Here is a 20,752-nt window from a genome sequence, read left to right as displayed (position 1 = left end):
GAGTAATTATAAATATTAAGTACAATATGGGTTTTGTTAGCTGGCGCAAACATCATACAAAACAATATTTAATTAAAAACTGTTTGAACGATTCAGATTTTTCTGCTGCATTAATTAACTCAGATTTCCTACTTGCTGTGATGGAAACATCCGAACAAATGCATATTTTTGTTTTTTCTGGTTATTTGGTGCTCAATCTGCAAAGAAAAAATTATCTTTAAAACATGTTTGGAATGCAATTTGTCACATCTGTGTTTTTATAACAACATTTCTTCTAAAATGTTCACTAAACTTACAAGACAGTAGCTCTAGTTCTAGATCAAATGTGTCAAACTCAAGGCCCGTGGGCCAAATCCGGCCCGCTGTAGCTTTTTCTGTGGCCGTCTAGATTCTAGACTAAACACTAAATAAGCTTAAATATTACATTATCAATCAAGTCAATGCAGTTTTTATCTGTTTACTGCCAAATTATATCAATCAGTCCCTCCAGTTCCTTGAGAATTATAGTGGACATTCACACAAAATCAACAAACTGAGCTAAAAACTGGGAGTTTATTGCAGATTTTTCTCAAAAATTGTCAAAAACTTTCTTACTTGTACTAACTACAAGTACATACTTGTACTTGCCTCAGCTTTAATTGATGTCAGATTATAGTCCATGATCTATACAGCAAGTAATAAAAAATCACATTTGAAGTCATAAATAAGTGCTAATATTTCCAAATTAGTACCACAAACACTTTGATTTTTATTCCAAAAAATCACAAAACAAATCACAAAATCCTGGAAGGACTGAAAAGATGTTCAATAATATTTAATTTTAAGGATTCATTGATATTTTAACAGCTTGTGAACAGGTTTTACCAATATATTCTGGCACAACAGGCCCTGTAAGAATATTAATAGTCTTGATTTGGCCCAAAACAAAAATGAGTTTGACACTCCTGAACTAGATAAAGACGTCATATGATCAGTCTAACTGTCTATAACCATATTATTCTATCCCAGTCACCCTGGTCTGCACATTCTTGATGTTTTTCTTCTCTTACATATGCATTTTAAAAGGGGATTAACATAAAAATGCTCCATCAGTTCAAAAGGTCAAACTAGTCACACAGCTGTATGAAGGAGGGAATCACTAAAACATGAAGCTGAAGAAACTCAGAGGGAAACTTGTGTCTAGAAGTTAAACTCAGAGAAAAGAGAAAAACTTTTTTATTCAGATATTTTAATAAAAGGCAAGCGTGGTGGTATTTATGGAGATATAAGCTCAGAAATGAGAGAAAAAGATTAATAAACTTTGACAGTATGACAAAGAAAGAGCTTAAAATAAACATTCACCATGATGAATGTAGAGTTACAGCACTTCCAAATCACTAAAACTAAGCTTGATAATGCAAAAAAGTCTGTATTAATGAATCCAATTAGCTGAGTTATTTTGGTATAGAGGTACTGTAGAACAGATGTGAATTTTATGCGTTAAAGTTAAATTTTGGTAAATATTTCCCTTCTATGCAAAGTCTTCATGCAAGACAGAGTTTAAAAACTAACGTATGTCAACAGTCTAGTTAAAACACTTTTGACACTGTGAGAATCACAATTTTTTTTAAATATATGAAAAAAATAAAGAAAGTAAAATCCAGTAAACGTAAATGACTCACTAGAAGCTGGGAGCAAAAACAGATCAGGAAATCTGACAAACTGAGAGGAGAGAAACTAAAAAGTAACGAGACACAAGTGCAAACAATTAAACTGAACAAGCAGGACAGCCAGGAAGTGACACACAGACACATTTACTTTCAAAATAAAACACAATAATTAAAAGAAAACTAAGTAATTTTAACCTTTTGGAGATCCAACTTAAATCCATTGGCTTCAACATAGTTAGTTTAATTCATTTCATCTTTGCATACTTGCGTTGCAGCAAACAGCATTAAATCTGGCCAGATTGTGTATTTTGGGATCTTATGCCTTTCAAAATAACTTAAAGCCATATACTAGTAGCATTTCTCTAGCAATATTTAAGCATTTTTGTGTCCAAAAGACGTAGCACAAAAAACAAAAAGAAAAACTCAAAGGTCAAAGAAGCTTCAGCTTTCCTCAACGTGTTTTCAGGCTTCTAAATCAATTTTAAAAATAAATTCAAAACCCACTTAGAGCTCCTTTTGTTTTGTGGCGCCTCTACATCCTGCCGAACGTGTCGGAGTGCACACAGCTCATAAAGAGAATGTTGGCGGCGGAGAGGTTTACGATCGTGAGATTATCACCCCGACATGTAAAGACTGTGTGCAAAGATTCCTGCTGGACAGTAAACATGCCGTCGTAGAAATGCAACACAAACGTCTCCAGAGAGGGATTGTTATGGAGCTAAATTGGTGCCACACAGTTTGATTTAAAGAGGAAAAAAAGTTTGAAACTGAAAAGAAGATGAGTAACCTTATGGAGGGGTGTGAAAGTGATTTTTCATTTTGTTCTTTGTTGTTTTTGCTGTAATATTTACTGTGTTATGGTGAAGGTTTCAGAAAAAATCAGCAATTATTGGAGAGAGAGAAGAGAGAGAGCTAATAATGTTCAGATAGAAACCAAGAATTTAGAAAAGTATGACAACTACTTCATCTTCCATTTAATGTACGATGACGTATTTGGGTCATTGTAGAGAGAAAAAATAAAAAGTAGGAGTAAATTCCTGCCAAAACATTCAGAAATTTTGAGATTAATTTCACACTTGACTTAATTTCTCACTTTCAAAACTCAAAAGTCTGCCAGAAACAACTTGGATATTTTCAAACTAACCTCACAAATTTTCTAGAAAAAATTAGGAAATTTCTGAGTTTCAAAAGTCAAAAATGTTCAAATTTTAAAGTGATTTTCTCCTTTTTTTCTTTCTGTGATGGTCCTAGTACGCTGCCATATTTACTGAGTTGCAGTGAAGGTTTCAGAAGAAAAAAGAGTTAATTATTGGGAAGAAAATCCTTATGATTTGGATTATAGCATGACATCTTTACTTTAATAATTAATGACATGATAACTTTTTTCTTTTACTTTAGAACAAACTTTATGGCCCCAATTTAGTTCCATACTATCTCCTGAGCTACATTTAAACACCAACTTTGTGAAACTGCATTGAAGAAAACTGACGTTCTCAGATTCTGTGTTGAATTTTCCAAAGTGAAACTCTACTACTGCAATAAAACAGGATTCACACACATTTTCTCCAGTTGTATCAGCTTCTATTGACGACGTTTCTCTATAAAATCATCTAAGTTTACACAAAGCTGTGAGCCGTTCCCACCTTGGCTTCAGAAGTGGGTTCCAAGTAACACAGGCGGTTTCCGAGTCCCTCCGCGGCCAGGCAGAACTTGCGATGCTCCTTCTGGATGGTGGCCACGCTCTGGAGCACCACCTCATCATCCTGCCAGGGAGAGACAGGAGTGTTAATGCCAATAATGTTCCGATAGCGACCGAACGGAGATGAACAACATGCCTCCCTGACCGAGAAGTTAGAAAAGTATGACAACTACTTCATCTTGCATTTAATGTACGACGGCGGAGGCCGAGGGCCATCGTAGGTAGAAAAAATTAAAATTGGAGGAGTACGTTTCCAGCAAAACACTCAAAGATTTTGAGATTAATCTCTCAAATTTTCTACAAAAGACTTTCTGAGTTTCGAAACCTGAAAATGTGCTTGAAACAACTTGGAAATTTTGAGATTAATCTCAGAAGTTTACTAGAAAAAACTTGGAAATTTCTGACTTTCAAAAGTCAAAGATTTTCTACTTTTTAAACGATTTTCTTCTCCTTCCTGTCTGTCTACATCAGCAATGAAGGTTTCAAAAAAAAATCCTTCAAAACTTGAACATTTGCTTGAAACAACTTGGAAATTTTAGATTAATCTCAGAAATTTACTAGAAAAACTTGGAAATTCCTGACTTTCAAAAGTCAAAGATTTTGGACTTTTTAAGTGATTTTCTCCTCCATTTTTTCAATCTACAATGACCAAAGTCTGCCGTTGCATTTACTGAGTCGCGGTAATGGTTTCAGAAAAAACCTTCAAAATTAAAAAAATTGCTGGAAACAACTTGGAAATTTGGAAATTAATCTCCAAAATCTTCTTGAAAAGACCTAGAAATGTCTGACTTTCAAAACAAAGCAAAATTTTCTGGTAAAAACTGGGAAATTTCTGACTTTCAAAACTTGAAAATTTGCTAGAAACAACTTGGAAATTTTTAGATTCATATTAAACATTTTCTAGAAATTTTTTTTTGGAAATGTCTGACTTTCAAAAGTCAGAAATTTGGTACTTTTTAAGTGATTTTCTCCTCCTTTTTTCTGCCTACAACAGCCCTAGTCCACCGTCATGTTTACTAATTTGTGGTGAAAAGAAAAAAAAGAGACAATTATTGGAAAGAAAACTCCTTTGATTTGCATTATTTGTGGGGTGAGAACCACAAATTTGTAATTACATTCATAGCAACAAATGCACCAGTGGGAAAGACAAATAACTATGTTAATCAATAACAGAATATTATTTCTAAGATCAGGAGGGGAAGAAAAAAGCCTCGACTCAATCAGTCCAGCCAACAATAGAACATCTGATTCTGTCGGGCTGCAGCGGGTCAACCAACACACACACTTATTGATTTTCTTCACATGGGCGTGCGCATCTGTGTGTGTGTCTCCAGCCAACTTACTTACTTACACACAGATTTAGACAGAAACGGCGATAAATGCTCCTGAAAATGTTTAAAACAGCGGCTGACCGGTTCTAAAGGTGGAAAATTAGAAGCGAATGCAAAGTTGGAAATATTTTGGTTTGATTTAGAAAATCTAAAGATTACAAGAGGGAAGTCAAAAAGTTTGCAGAACCGGTTTGTTGTTTCAGGATGCAGAAACTTCATCCAGTCAGCTGAGAGACCAAAGGCTTCACACTTCATTAAAATCAAGTAAATAAATCTCTTTCTATTTGGCTGTTTGACATTCTGGAGGCCTTATGACCCAGCAGGCTCTGGCATCGCTGCTCAACAAACTATCTTTACGCCTGCATGCGAACCAGCTCCCGGTTTTTACATATAAAGACATGAGACAGGCCGTTTGGCTTTTAAATAGTTTTAAAGTTACAGAATAAAATGTCACATAATTCATCTGAAAGCCTCCCAACTAGTGCAGTTTTCTTTCTCACTTGTTTTTATGTTTAAATATTTGTTGTTTATTTTTTAAACCCAACTGAGAATGTAATTGCAAATCGTGTTTTCAATTCAAATTTAATAATTTTGGACATATAAAGATTTAAACATCCTGTTTAGGACTTAGATTAGGGGTGCACAAACTTTCTGTTGAGTTAAAAGCGATGGGGGAAAAAATAAAAAAATAAAATCAAGCAAGTGAAGTAGTCTGATTTTGTTTTTGTAGAAAAGGGATATTATTCACAAAGCATAAAAATAATTTGGTATGTTAAAAAACAAATTTATACACAGTTATAATTACAGAATTTAGGTCACTTTCTTTCAAAACGGTTGCTATGCTCAGCCAAGTGAAAGAAACTAAATAAAAGCTGATTTGAAAAAATCTCTGGATATACGTGCTTTTCTTGAAAAAGACGAGTACTTTGTGTTGTACTTAAGAAAATTATGTGAGTAATAATTTCACTCTGATTAAAAACAAAAAAGTTTGATAAACAAATCTGCATGATTCTTGAACTGCAGTTTGTGGCCCAAAACAAATCAGTCCAAGACCTCAAAATGGCCCCCGGGCCACACTTTGAACACCCCTGATTATAGAACATGATTTTAAAGTATCTATAAAATCTAAACCTTTTCACTGGACTACGACACAACAGTTTTAGCTCAAAGTGTGCAATATAATGGCCTAGTCAAAGTCTAGATCTAAATCTAATTGAGAATATGTGGCAAGAATTGAAGATTAAGGTTCACAGACACTCTTCGTGTAATCTGAAACTATTTTGCAAAGAATTAAGGAATTTTTTCAGTATTTATTTGTGCGAAACTTTAAGTGATAAAACTTTGAAGTTCAGCTGTGACAAATTCTGTTTCGTTTTGGGCCAAATCTAAATCATAAATGCTCGTAAAGGGCCGGAATGTATTGATAAAAACCTGTTCACAAACTGTTAAAATATCAATGAATTCTCAAAATTAAAGACTATTGAACATATTTTCAGTCCCTCCAGGATTTCGTGATTTTTTTAATATGATTTTTTGCAATAAAAATCAAAGTGTTTGTGGTACAAATTAGGAAATATTTGAGCTTATTTATGACGGTAAATGTGACTTTTTATTACGCGCTGTATAGATTATGGACTATAATCTGACATCGATTAAAGATGAGGCAGCTGTTTAGTTCAAGTAAGAAAGTTTTTGACAATTTATGAGAAAATCTGCAAAACTAATAATTTGTTGATTTTGTGTGAATTTTCATGATAATTCTCAAGAAACTGGAGGGACTGATTGATATAATTTAACAGTAAACAGATAAAAACTGCATTGATTTGATAGATAACATGACATTTAAGCTCACTTAGTGTTTAGTCTGGAATCTAGAGGGCCAAATATAACGCTATGGCGGGCCGGATTTGGCCCACGGACCTTGAGTTTGACATCTGTGTTCTAGAAAGTAATGACTGACAAACATTTTGAGCATAAAAACCATAAATCATTTTTATTCCTCTTGACAGTTTAGCTTAAATTTTTGTAGATCCCCAATCCTTTTTCTGTAAATTTTTTTGTAAATTGCTGTTCAACATAAAACAAAACTTCTTTCATATCTTCTACTTTCAGAGATAGCGCTTTCCAAACAAGATGGCAACATTTTTTTAAACCAGTATGACTCTAGTGATTTATCCAGAAGCATGAATTGTTTAAACTCAGCAATAGCAGAAAAACTTCATTTCTGAAATATTTGATTTCCTCAACAAAAGCTGTTCACCTCTAAATATTGGAGCAAAACAGAGACAGTGAATCCTGGGGTTCAGAGAGAATATTGGCGCACTGCAGTCTTCAACCCAGAGAAACAAAATGAACACCGCCTGAGGTTAGAGGTCGCTGAGCAGCTCAAACTTCAATATCAGAAGCAGGGGAAATTGCTAATATGAATTGTTTATTGGCACTTTTGGCATTTTCCACCTCATTAAAACACAGTTATGCACAACCTCTATTTGTCAGTGTGTTCCTGTAAAACAGCAGCGGTTGAGTCCCGCTGGTTTAAAATGTTACAACTAAACCTTAAAGCTCCAACAGAAAAATCAAACGCAACTTATATTTCAATAAATTATAACGTGGTTTCTTTGTAACCACAACAAAACTTGGTAGTTAGCATTTCTGTGGCTTCAGTATACTGTCTGACCCACATGTGTCAAACTTAAGGGCCGTGGGCCAACTCTGGCCCGCTGTAGCTTTTTATGTGGCCCTCTAGATTCTAGACTAAACACTAAGTAAGCTTAAATATTATGTTATCAATCAAATCAATGTAGTTTTTATCTGTTTATTGTAAAATTATATCAATCAGTTCCTCCAGTTTCTTGATAATTATTATGGAAATTCATACAAAATCAACAAATTGAGCAAAAAACTGGGAGTTTATTGCAGATTTTTATCAAAAATTGTCAAAAACTTTTTTACTTGTACTAAACACCTGGCTCAGCTGTAACTGATGTCAGATTATAGTCCATGATCTGTACAGCGAGTAATAAAAAGTCACATTTACCATCATAAAGAAGCTCAAATATCACAAAAATTTCCAAACACTTTGATTTTTATAGAAAAAAGTATCAGAAAATCCTAGTGGACTGAAAATATGTTCAATAATAATATTTAATTTTAAGGATTCATTGATATTTTAACAGTTTGTGAACAGGTTTTATCAATACATTCTGGCACAACCGGCACTTTAAGACCATTTATGATCTGGATTTGGCCCAAAACGAAAATGACTTTGAGTTTTATGAGTTTTTTCCCGCTGCGCTATGGGATAAAGAAACACTGAAAACACTTTAAAATGTTCCGTTTCTCTGCCTGTGTTTCCACTGTCCATAAAATTGCACAAATTTGAATTACTAAAATAAATTTGCTTAATGAAAACATGATCATTTGCAAAAACATGTTTTTGATCAAAAGTTATTACGCTAGCATGAGTACTAGCATGAGCGCTAGTATTTTTATAAGATAAGATAAGATAAATCTTTATTGTCATTGTCACAAGGACAACGAAATTCAAAGGGTGCCATCAGTCGGTGCACATGCCCAAAAACAAAAAATAACTGTCTCACAATTCACACACAACGCAAGAATCAACAAACAACTGGCAAAAAAAAAAAAAAAATGTAAGAACATATCTCATATCTCAGCACTAATTTCTTAATAACCAGCTTATTCACACGTGACTTCAATTGCATTTGTTATTTAACGGAAACACAGCAATTGCGAAACTGTGTTTTTTTAACATCAGCAGAATATCGTGAAAGCTTTGCGTACATTTATAATATAAACTTCAAGTAGAAGTTTATATTACTCCAAACTGACTCCAAACGCTTTACTTTGACTTAAACTCCTGGCTTTGGATGCTAACTTCAGACTCAACTAAGTTGTATATTGCAACATCTACAAGACAAAAAAACTAGAAACTTTTAAAATTGTGTTTATAAGTTTAGACCGAACACTGTCTAGACGGAAAGATGACGAGTAAGCAGAAACGGCCGACATAGCGGCCAATAAATAGAATCATATTTGACAGATTTTTCACGGGTCTTATCACCAATAAAAAAAGGTTCAGGTTCTAATGAAGCGGCCATGTGTGGCTGACATTTTGACACAGTTTCTGCCTCTGCACTCCTGACTTGGTTCCAAGCCAGAGAATCTGGAGACGCTGAAGCACAGCGATCTTAGCGACAGCAGAGTGACCATCTGCTAGACAGCTAGACAGATAAGAAGCAGCTTCATTACTATGTATAGGGCTCTGGTAGGAGGAGGAAAGTGAGGGTTGGGTGGATGTGTGCAGAGGGGGGAACTTGACCCTGGCCTCTCCCACCCGTCTTCAACATGTCTGCACCAACATCAGTGTTATAACACAGCGAGAACAGGAAAATATGCTGGTTTCTTTCGCAACCGTTTGGTTTCTCTTGGCGCTTTTGGGTGTATTGACCCTCCAGAATAAACCACAAGTATTTCTCATCCTGTTTGTTCTTCCTGTTCATCTTTGTGCTAGATAACCGGCGTGTGTGTGACAGCAGCAGGTGTGTGTGTGTGTGTGAGACCTGATGCATCCACTGAACGAAACCCGAGATCTCTCCCGATGCTCCTGCGTGCCAAATAAACTCCTACAATTCACCCGCCACTGCCACCAATGTGAACTTGAGAAAAGTTGAATCTGTTGCTGCTATTTTGACGCACTTGCTTCTCGATATACTTGAGAGAGCAACGCTTGTTGAGTTTTTTTGAAAGACAGAAGACATGTTTGAAATCCAAATTAATTAGAAGAATTCCAGAAAACGTGTCTCCTTGTTCACACCGTCTTCGAGTGCGGTCTGTTTAAACTGGTCTGGCTTGACGGGAGTCGTGTTTCTCATAAATGTCAGGCGGGGTGCTAAGTATACGGCCTTAGCTGGGTGTTTTTAGTGAAGCTTTGCTAACAACATTTGGAGAGAAGCAGATACTGTGTAGATGTGTGAAAACAAGAGCCTGATCATCTGCATTAGAGCCGCAAATGTTGTCATAGAAAGGACTTTTCCTGCTGGAGGGGAAAAAATCAACTTAGGTTGGAAAAAATGAGTATTTATACCAGTTAAACTTAAAAAATAACATGTTATTGACATAGTATTGCTAACTCTGTAAGGTCTGGGGTCTAATTTTGAATTTATTCTTATATTTTCACCTTAAAAACAATTTACCTTGCCTTTTTTGGTATTGTTATTTTCAGCACAACCTCAGCTTTGTGGTTTTACAGTGTTTGTTTCATTTTCACAAAATGCATTATCACAGTGGACCAAAAAACTCATTAAAAAAAACCAAACAAAAAAAATCAACTCAGGTTTAAAAAAAATGAATATTTAAACAAGTTAAACTTAAAAAATAATACATTACTGCTACATTATTGTTAAATTGTTTGACATTTTGAGTTCAAACTCAGACTGAACGGAGAGAATCTGAATATCAATTTTCAGTGTCAATTGGATTTGGGATTTGGATTTGACTAGGCCGCTCTAAAGCATGAATATCCTGTAAGCTGTGTCTGTAAGCTTTACAATCAGAAAAAGCCACATTTTCTTTCAGTTCAGCTAACTAAAATGTAAGACTTTTCTTTTAAACTAAAAACATATATATTCCAACAGTGGGAAATATGTTGTAATTTATTGTTGTTCAACATAATGACAAGAAACATTTTTATTATAAAATACTACTGATATTTTTAGTCTCATTCTGTTTTGTGAAATTAAGTCATAAAATACTAAAAAAACTGCTACAACCTGCATATTTTTATTTTAAAAATATGAAATGTTTCCTTGTTATTTTATTCAAAAAGCCACTTGCAGAGCTGCAGCTGCAGACCCTTCATATAAATCATTCAGTCTGTCTTGTGCAACTTCTTGCAGGTACTGAACATTTCCGAGTGCAAGTTAAAGGAATGTGAAACCTTTTCTAGCATTTAAAAAGTCAAATTGTCACAAAAGACTAAACATACAGCTCTGGACAAAATTAAGAGACCACTTAAAACAGTTCAGTTTATCTGATTTTAGTTTTTATAGGAATATGTTTTGCTCTTTTTCCTAGAAAATTTCTGAGATTAATCTAAACATTTCTGGGAGGTTTTTTTTTTTCTATCATATTTTCAACATTTTGAGCTCAAAAATTAGCTTCTCCTTTTCTAGAATATTTCTGAGATTCATCTAAAAATATCAGTTCTTTTTTTTGAAGCATATTTTAAATTTTTGGAGCTCAGAAATTTCATTGCTTTTTCTAGAAAATTTCAAACTAAAACTTTACATCTTGGTGAAAAAATATCTCCATGGTGGATGGAAAGATGGATGTGTAGTCCTGAAAGAAAATCCTTTAGTGGCCGCAAAAGACTAAACATACAGCTCTGGAAAAAATTAAGAAACCATTTAAAATGATCAGTTTCTCTTATTTTACTTTTTATATGTCTTTGTTTGAGTAAAATGAACATTGCTGTTTTATTCTATGAACTACTGACAACATGTCTCTGAATTTATAAGCAAAAATTCAGTTTTTATTTGCAGAAAATGAGAAATGGTTAAAGATTTCTCCATTTCTTTTTGGCTCATCACCTGTTTCTTACAATAAATCTGTATTCCCTTACAGTTCCCTGCAATGGATAATAAAGTATTCTCTCAGTAAAATGTTCAGAAGAGGTTCAGAGAAAACGCTAACTTTTCATTTCTAACAGAATAATGTTGGTTCCGATCGGCAGAGCTGTCATCCTGCGGTTGTGCTTCAGTCTGCTGCTTTAAAACATCAATAAATGGAAGAAAGTGAAGAAAATCAGGCCACACAAAAACTGTTTTCTGAGTTTACTGTAGTGAAAGTGTTATAAGAAACTCTATCAAGTTAGTAAAAATAAAACTACCAAAGAAAATGCAATTATCTGGCAGTTATTTCAAACAGAAAACAAAGTCAGATTTTTTTTTAATGCAAGGTTTAGATTTTGTTTAAATAGTAAATTCTCTCTATTTTTTGCTAAGTTGTGTAAAAAAGTAATGTTTTTCAAAAAGATCAGCATTTATTGACAAAGTATCATGCCGCTCTCACCAAAATTGCCAAAATGAATCCACGAAAACCAAACCCGACCACAGTGAGAAGCAAACTTAATTATGTTTGAGATCCAGAAAATCAAACAAGTCTTCACAGCAAAACAAACAAAAAAAAAACAGAAATAAATCCCCACAAGTCTTTATAGTGTTTACAAAGCAGATAAATGATTTCAAAATAAATTTTCCCACAAAAATCGGCTTCGCGGAGTCTCTCTAGGACCCAAATGAGTAAGAATCAGCAGAGCACAACTGTTCTTTACAAAAAAAACTTTCCATATCTGTATTATATCATTGCCAACACAAACAAAAAAGATAAAGTGAGTTTTTTTTTACTTTTTTAAAAGTAAAAAAGCTAATTTTATCTTTTTTTTCTAAACAATTTCTGCTCCAGGATTGAGAAACAATTAAAACATCATTTAGGTAACAGATAGAATTATTTAATCTGTCTTTTCAAATGTTCCTCCAACATGTTTCACCCACAATGTTTTTGCTTCAGCTGCAAAATTCCTTCACAATAGATTGAAAGCCAATATTTTCCCATTATAGCCGATGTAACATATAATTTTACAGTAAAATTATATGGTAAAAATTGGCAACTGTAAACTAATTTCTCATCATAGATATTTAGTTTTTTACATCAATGCAGTGCAGTATTATGTCAGGTAAAACAGATTAATTATGTGTGGAAAAACGAGACTTTCAGCTGCTTCCATTCACTGCTGCTATGTTTTACACAACCACTGCACATTTCAGAAAAACAAAAACATATTTGGGGCCACAGCTGTTTGGAAGAAACAGAGTGCTGAGTCAGTGTAACAATGCAGGTCAGAATTGGAGCAGATTATATAATCTGCAACTGCTTTCTGCAAGGATTTCAGTTTTCCAAATTATGAATTTTGTCACAACAGACCAACAGACTTTTAAATTTCTTATTTCTTCTTGGCCGAACATTTTTTATTAGCTGCTGGTTGGTTTTCTGTATTTAACGTCGTCAAATGCAGCAATATTCTCAACGGCTTTTCGATTGCTTTCACTGTTTTAGACGTTTTCCTTACATATTTCCAAACTTTAAGCAGGGGAATTAATATTTACATGAAAGGGAAAAATTTAATAAATGACGATATGTGAGATTTAAGCAAATCATGTGTCATAAAACAGTAAAGCAGCTTTTAGTGTAAAAAGCTGTTTTACACTAAAATTAGATGTCCAATGAATACAATGTTAAAATAGGCTAAAAATACAACTAAAATTAAAATATTCAAAAAATAATTTGTAGCTCCTTCTACAAACAACTCACATCTGCTTCCCTATTTATATAAACATTTTTATTTCAAACTGATCTCCAGCTTTAACCAACCCTTCTCTTTATATCAGTACTTGTGCAGCAGAGTTTTATATAAATTTTAAATCATAATTCACATTTTCATGCAGTATGCCAACAGAGCCATTTTTCTCTGCCCTGCTTATCTATCATACCTTGGGCAACTAATGGATGGATGCATCTAATATGCGGCCAGAGTCGTTCTTTATGCACAAACATATAAGCATAAATTATTTGTGTAGGTGTATGTATAAGTACAAGTGCATAAATGTACAGGTCAAAATGAATAATGCATTACACATTAGGCTACATGTTAGAAAACATAAATTATATTCCGCTGCCGCCTGTGTGGTGTCCTCCTAACTAATTGGATTTTCTGGGCTTACTTTGCATGCATATTGCCTCTAAATAATGAAAGCCTCCACGCATGCAGGAGCAACTCATCCAGCTAACCAGAAAGAAACAATTGAGTGAGTTTCTGTTTCATCGTTCAGCAGAAATGCTGCGTGAAGAGACTCAACGAGTCGCTTATGTGTGAGAGGCGAAAAAGAGCCGAGATCAGGAGAAGTGAAGGCATCGACCGGCGTAGAGCCAAACAGCTAACCGTTAGCGCTGTTTGTGTTTCAAACTTTATGTGCTGCACAATTACCTCCTCAGAAAATACATCATTTAGTACGCATGTGTCAAACTCAAGGCCCGTGGGCCAGATCTGGCCCGCCGCAGCTTTTTAAGTGGCCCACTAGATTCTAGACTAAACACTAAGTGTGACCCTGTCACAATGACAAATTTTGCTGGTCGATAAATTGTTCCAGCAGTTATTGCAATAAACAATAATATTGTTGTTTTGAGACCATTTTTAAATAATATAATGGTAATGGCAAAATAATAATGCAAGAACACATTCTAAAAGATCAGTAAACTTTAAATTCTAACGAACATTTAAACACTGGAACTGGAAGACATTTGAAATATCAAAAATGAATAAACAAAACAACAAATAAAATGAATCCTAAAGTCTTTGTAAACAAAACTGTCCTAGTTGAGACCAAAGCACTAAACTGAAAACTTTAATCCTCCAGTTTTTGCTAGAAAGAGAGAAAAAGAGATAAACGATAAATCATGCCAATGGAAATTATAGCTTGTTTTAATTTATTAAAATTAATTGATTTATTGATTATTGTGATAGGCCTAACTAAGTGAGTTTAAATATTATGTTATCGATGAAATCAATGCAATTTTTATCTGTTTACTGCCAAATTATATCAATCAGTCCCTCCAGGTTCTTGGGAATCATTGTGGAAATTCACACAAAATCAACAAATTTCTCAAAAATTGTCAAAAACTTTCTTACTTGTACTAAACAGCTGCCTCAGCTTTAATTAATGTCAGATTATTGTCCATGATCTAAACAGCGAGGAATAAAAAAATCACATTTAACGTCATAAATGAGCTCAAATATTTACAAATTAGAACCACAAACACTTTGATTTTTATTGCAAAAAAATCACAAAATCCTGGAGAGACTGAAAAGATGTTAATCTGTTTACTGCCAAATTATATCAATCAGTCCCTCCAGTTTCTTGACAAATTGTATTGTTTGCCAAACATTGTGATACATATTGTATCGTGATCAGAATATTGTATCGTGAGAGTATTGTATCGCTACACCTCTAACAACAACAACACACGAAATGGTAAAAGCCGGATACTTTAAGTTGTGGTGAACCGTGGGAGAGAGTAACTCAGCTCAGTTTTTCAGATGCTCTGACTTAGCTGCTACAGAATATGCTGAGGTATAAATATAAATATAAAGTTTCCTTCATGAAACATTAGAGCCTTTAAGTCTTTTTGGGATTTCAAAAGGCCCAATGTCACTTTGAACAAAGTAGTTTCTGTTAGATGTGAATATCCAGCTGTAGGAGCTGTAATCTAGGTGAGACATCTTGTTCTCCTGGATAAACCCACAAATCATTAGCAAGTCTTTTAGCTTTTTCACTGACCATTTTATTGCAAACCCTTCAGAAGAATTACATTTTATCCTGCATATTTTCTTTATTTACTAAGTTACTATCAGCAAATAGTAACTTAGTTGATACGATTCGATGCACTTTTACGATTTTCTGAAATATTTTATTAGGACAGAGTGATTTTAGTGACATGTTGTGTTCCATAGACTTGGATTTAATTTATTAAAAACCGATTAAAAGCACCAACTATACAATACCTGACTCTGATTGGACAGAGTCTAACAGTCTACAGCTGGACAAAATGAATCAAAGATGCAGAGAGAAAATTAGTTTCTGTCATTTAATTCATGTGGATTTGACATAAAACTCAAAGTTTCAACAGTGATCTGTGAGCTGAGTGGGGAGATTATCAGCCTCTGTAGACTCTCAATATGCAAATTATTGCACTTTTGTTTTTCTTTTGGACATAGTGTGGCTGCATTTTGGAGTAAAAAAAGTCTTTTGGACTCTAGGAAAAAGGTTTTTCTACCTTGGCTCTCGGAGTTAGCCGTGGCTGTAAGCCGTTTACTACTAGCTGCTGGGGGAGTGGCTCTGCCTCACCCTGCAGTGATCGACTCCTTGCAGCTGCACAGCGCCGCCGTTCCCCTGTTGGACCTCTGAGTAGCTGCCTCTCAAACTGCCAGGATCTCATCGTACTCTCAGTCTCTGATACTCTTTGTCAGTTGCTAATAAGAATGATCGATCCACCATCGTCATCATGACAATCCGCACTGCGCCCAGACTGCGGGTTTCCCCTCTTCTACTACTACTGCTCCATAGGGAAATACTCATTTGAGTAAAACTAACTTATATTCCATCTGAAATAGTAATTTACTGATCCGAATTTAAGTGTTGCCTGCCTCAAAGTGATTTTAAATGATTTATATTGGAGTCAAGGCTAACTTGGTCAGCCATTTTGCAAAAATCCCTACTGTTTTCAAGTGCATGGCTAGCAAAACTGATGTATTATATCGTCAATCTTACAAATATGTGTTTGTAGCAAGCAGCTAGCATCCCAGTATGGATGCACAGAGCTGAAACAGTAGTCAGTAACTATTTCTGCAAGGTCAGAAACTGTAAAATAACTTTTTATTTTTGTTCACTCTGTACAAAACTGTAATGAAACACATGGGACCCAAATGATCAATAAGTCATATAAAAACAGAGATAAAACATGATAACATTAGCCTAGCATTTTTGAGTTACATGAAAACATAATTACCAGGAGCCAGAGATGAGATTACTGTAGCTGTATGTGTTGAGTGGAGGTCAAAACAGCTTTCTTAACCAAATTAGCCCATTTTGAAGCAGCGCATTGAGACTATTGACCAAAAACTCAACATGTGACAAAATATTTGAACTGAAACACGAATGCATCATCTGCTAACTCATGAGTGGATGTCAGAAGTTCTGCAGGGCTTCTGGTTTTCAAACTACTGCAGGTAGCATACTGACTGTCCATAACTACCCCACACAGCCCCTGTTCGAGCCAATGAAGCAATCCAAAAGCAAGAAGAAAAAAATAAAGACAAATAAAAATCTATTCAGTTCCAACAAAGCTGTAAGATCTCTGGGGATCCTGCCAATTAATTTCAGGAGATTATGCAAATGTATGAAAAATTACTAACAACTCAAAGTTTCAAAATAAAAAAGACTGATCAATAATGAAAATCAACCAAAAGAAACCCAACAGTTGCATTTACTTTTACTCTCTATTGATTACTGAAGGAAACCCACCCACTCACTTTCTTGTTACCTGCTACATTTATATTTAATAACTGTAAAAATACAAAACATAACAAGTTTACAGTCAATAATTCAAACAGTGTGTCATAAAAGGTCATGTTGTCACTAAATAGCTCTTCCTGCAGCATTTGAATGGAAACTGAAAAGAGAAAAATGTCATCTTACCGCCTTCATGTTTTATAGGTAGGAAGTAACATCACTGAAATCCAAATATCCCATGATGCAAACTTAAGTCACCCCTTTTCCAGCGGGAAAATGCTAAGCTAACGCAATCCTACCCAGTGCTGCATAATTTAAATGATCAATTAATGGGATTTCCCCCATTACCCCTCTGACATTTCATTTATAAATTAAATTAAAAGTTGTTGCGTTGAACCCAGCTAGAGTTAAATCATGTGTTTCTGTGACTGATGGCGCCGGCAGCCGCCTCCCTGTCCTTCATTACAGATGACTGAGAGCACACATTGGTCCTCTGCCAGCCAGGCCTGCTAAATCAATACAGAGGAAATCCTTCACATTTCATTTGGGTCCAGCTGGGAGAGCTTCACCTGATGGTTTAGGACACATCCACAAGAGAGGCAAACTTTGCAAGGACATCAGCGAGTGACACGAAGGAAATGCAGCGTATTGGAATAATGATGCAGTGAGTCACACAGGATGTTTCCTTTATTCTTCCACTCTTTCTAAAAAGTCTGCTGTCCATTCAAGATTCTTTCTTATATCTAAGAGTGTCTTTCCACACTTCCAGATAAAATTATCTGTCAATATTCTATAAAATAATAAAAATTTCTAATGTTTATTATACAGCAGGGGTGTAAAACTAATTTTCGTTTTGGGCCAAATCCAGATCATGATTGCTCTTAAAGGGCCGGTTGTTTCAGAATGTATTGATAAAATCTGTTCACAAACTGTTAAAATATCAATGAATCCTTAAAATTAGATAGTATTGAATATCTTTTCAGTCCCTCCAGAATTTAGTGATTTTTTTGCAATAAAAATTAAAGTGTTTGTGGTTCTAATTTGGAAATTTTTGCAACATTTATGACGATAAATCCAACTTTTTATTACTCCCTGTGTAGATCATGGACTATAATCTGACATCACATGAAGCTGAGGCAGCTGTTTAGTACAAGTAAGAAAGTTTTTGACAATTTTTGAGAATAAACTCCCAGTTTTTAAGCTCAATTTGTTGATTTTGTTTGAGTTTCAACGACAAAACTCTATGAACTGGAGGGACAGGTTAATATAATTTGGCAGAAAACAGATAAAAACTGCATTCACTTGATTGATAACATGATATTTAAGCTCACTTAGTGTTTAGTCTAGAATCCAGAGGGCCACATAAAAAGCTACGGCGGGCCAAATTTGGCCCACAGGCCTTGAGTTTGACACGTGTTATAAAATATATTTTACTTTAAAAAAGTGATCAGAAGTTTTTTTACTAATGTATGACAGAGGCAAGTCCCTCTTTGCAACTCTTAATACTTATCAATCTTTATAACTCAGAAAAACGCCACAGGAATACAGTTACTTGCATAAATGTATCCATATCTACATCCTATCACGGTTGCTAGGTGACGGCCGGGCTTGGCTGGCGTTGCTAGGTAACAGTGCTGGTGGAACTTGTACTTTTTCACCAATATAAAGGAATAACTGACTAAAAACAAGCTCCTATTTCTTGCTGAAAAGTTATTTTTTAGTTAGTTTTATTTACAACCAATATTTGGTTAAATGTTGTGTTTTTGCAGTGCAGATGCCAGCTATTTACCTATGAACTGGTTATTCGGGAGGCGTGCCAGGAAAAGAAAAGGACTTTTCTGACCTTGGAACCTTAACTGGAACAATTTGTATGTATCAGATTAATTTAAATGAGTTATTTTTAGCTATAAACATCCCAAGTGGCTGCGGCATAAAGTAGAAAAAACTCCAAATGTTTATTGATAAACATGGTAGAGGATCTGTGATGCTGCGGGTTTGGTCTTCTATTGACACCTTGTTGGAATGCAACGCATTTTTAGGAAATTATGCCATGAACTGGATTATTAAACAACTTTTGAAGCAGATAATGTTTAAAAACACCGCACTGTAATTTAAGCAAGTTATCTAACTCATTATTTATTTTATTTCTTGTCCCATAAACCATGCAGAATAAAATAAATAATCTCTTTAAGCCACACTACTAATCCTGAAATACTCAGTTAGTTTTACTTCTTTATTTTTCTCAGCATTTCAAGCTTTTAAAGGAATGCAGTGGGTATAATGTGGATAAATCAATGGGTTAGGGTTCATTTTCCTACGATGGATTTCATTGTAAGGAGCATTTTATAAGTTGAAAAGCACTTAAACCTGACTACAACTATCACTTTTAATTTAAAATCCCCCGAACATCTGTCAACCTTTTAACCCTGCCTATTACCAGACACACTAAGCTCCAGAAAATTTTATATATTACTCAGTGGTTACGTTTAAATGCTACTTCATCCCCATAAAAATGGTGTTTAAGTGTTTCGAGTCTTGTGCTGTCATTGCTAAAGCAGCTCCCCATGGTGTGGTTTAGTGCCAGGCCAGCAGAGCTGTATGTGCTTTGGAAGCATCGTCTTAAAAAAGGCTAAATTTAAACCCCCAGAGTCTCTGGCTTGGTATGCACAAGGCTTCCAGAACAACATAAACTCCAAATAAGCCCAGCAGAGAAGCTGCTGCTGCTGCCATACAAGCGTCAATCACCTGCGTTTGAGAAAAGGTGCAACTCACCTGCCCTGCAACAGGCAAAAAGGACTTTCAGTCGTCTTATGTATTGTTACAAAATAAACCTAGAAATAAACTCAACTTGGCTGAGTAAGAGAACATGAGTCAGGTTTTTCTGGCGTGTGACTTTTGCAGAATACAAAAAAAAATGATAAATATTTCACTAGTTGAAATGTATTTTTATATTTTTTCTAAACTGTTTTCTCCAGTCAGTTCAATTATCTTGATGCCAAAAGCGTCAGGAATTAAACTGTGTTACGTTTGAACTTTTAAATCTTCCAAAAAGAAACAAGCCTGGGTCTAAACTGGTTGAGATTAGATGGCAGTGAAAGTTATGTTTGTTTGTTAATCTTGTGTTGGCGGTATTACTCAAAGGAAGAGCTGTGGCATGACCCAAGTTAGACGTTTGGGTTTCAGTCTGGATCTGGATCAAGATCTGAATCACTTCAGACAGACTCGATTCTCGTCTTTGCTTATCTATTGTTGTCAAAGATAAAAGATTGACAAAATACAGATAGTTTTGATAAACAACTCAGATGACAAATTTAGCAGCATTGTCTTGGAATCAGTTATTTAGAAATTTACTGTCAGAAAAAAACAAAATATTTGCAAATCCAACCTTGTTTTTAACTAGTAAAACCAAGTGAAATTGTCTCTACAGCTGTAAACAAAACAAACAAAAACAATAATAAACTGATGAGTTGGTTTCCAGAGCATTCTGCTTTTAGGGTTTCCTATAAAATCCCATTTCTCTCAGCTCTAAGAAGCTCAGGGAAAGACTGCCCTCCCCCTCTGACTCCGCCGCTCTCAAATCGCTGTTGTCATCAGATAAGCAGGATGCCAGTGTGACAGTAGAATCTGAGAGGAGTGGGTCAGCATATCACTGGCATCACAAATAGTAGGAGCTGTTAAGAACAAGGTCCCAACCTGCTTCCGACAGCTCAGCCCAGCCTTCAGGCTGCTTACAGCACATGTGTCAAACTCAAGGCGCCTGGGCCAAATCTGGACCGCTGTAGCTTGTTATGTGGCCCTCTAGATTCTAGACTAAACACTAAGTGAGCTTAAATATTGTTATCAATCAAATCAATGCAGTTTTTATCTGTTTACTGCCAAAATATATCAATCAGTCCCTCCAGTTTCTTGAGAATTATCATGGAAATC

The 20,752-nt window shown here is 35.0% G+C and overlaps 1 protein-coding gene across 4 annotated transcripts in view; it reads right to left on the bottom strand.

The window, feature by feature from the left end:
* The window catches only part of LOC102222111 (ryanodine receptor 3), a 136,143-nt gene that overhangs the window by 112,536 nt on the left and 2,855 nt on the right, over positions 1-20,752 (bottom strand). For all 4 annotated transcript variants that reach the window (XM_023347902.1, XM_023347904.1, XM_023347903.1 and 1 more), the window contains exon 2: positions 3,293-3,412. In XM_023347902.1, the coding sequence (XP_023203670.1) occupies positions 3,293-3,412 (120 nt within the window). The remainder of the gene's footprint in view (positions 1-3,292; positions 3,413-20,752) is intronic.

This window comes from Xiphophorus maculatus, chromosome 15 (assembly GCF_002775205.1).
Source record: "Xiphophorus maculatus strain JP 163 A chromosome 15, X_maculatus-5.0-male, whole genome shotgun sequence".
NCBI lineage: Eukaryota > Metazoa > Chordata > Actinopteri > Cyprinodontiformes > Poeciliidae > Xiphophorus > Xiphophorus maculatus.
Note: the sequence above shows the minus strand (reverse complement) of the source record. Positions and strands in the feature narration are given on the sequence as shown.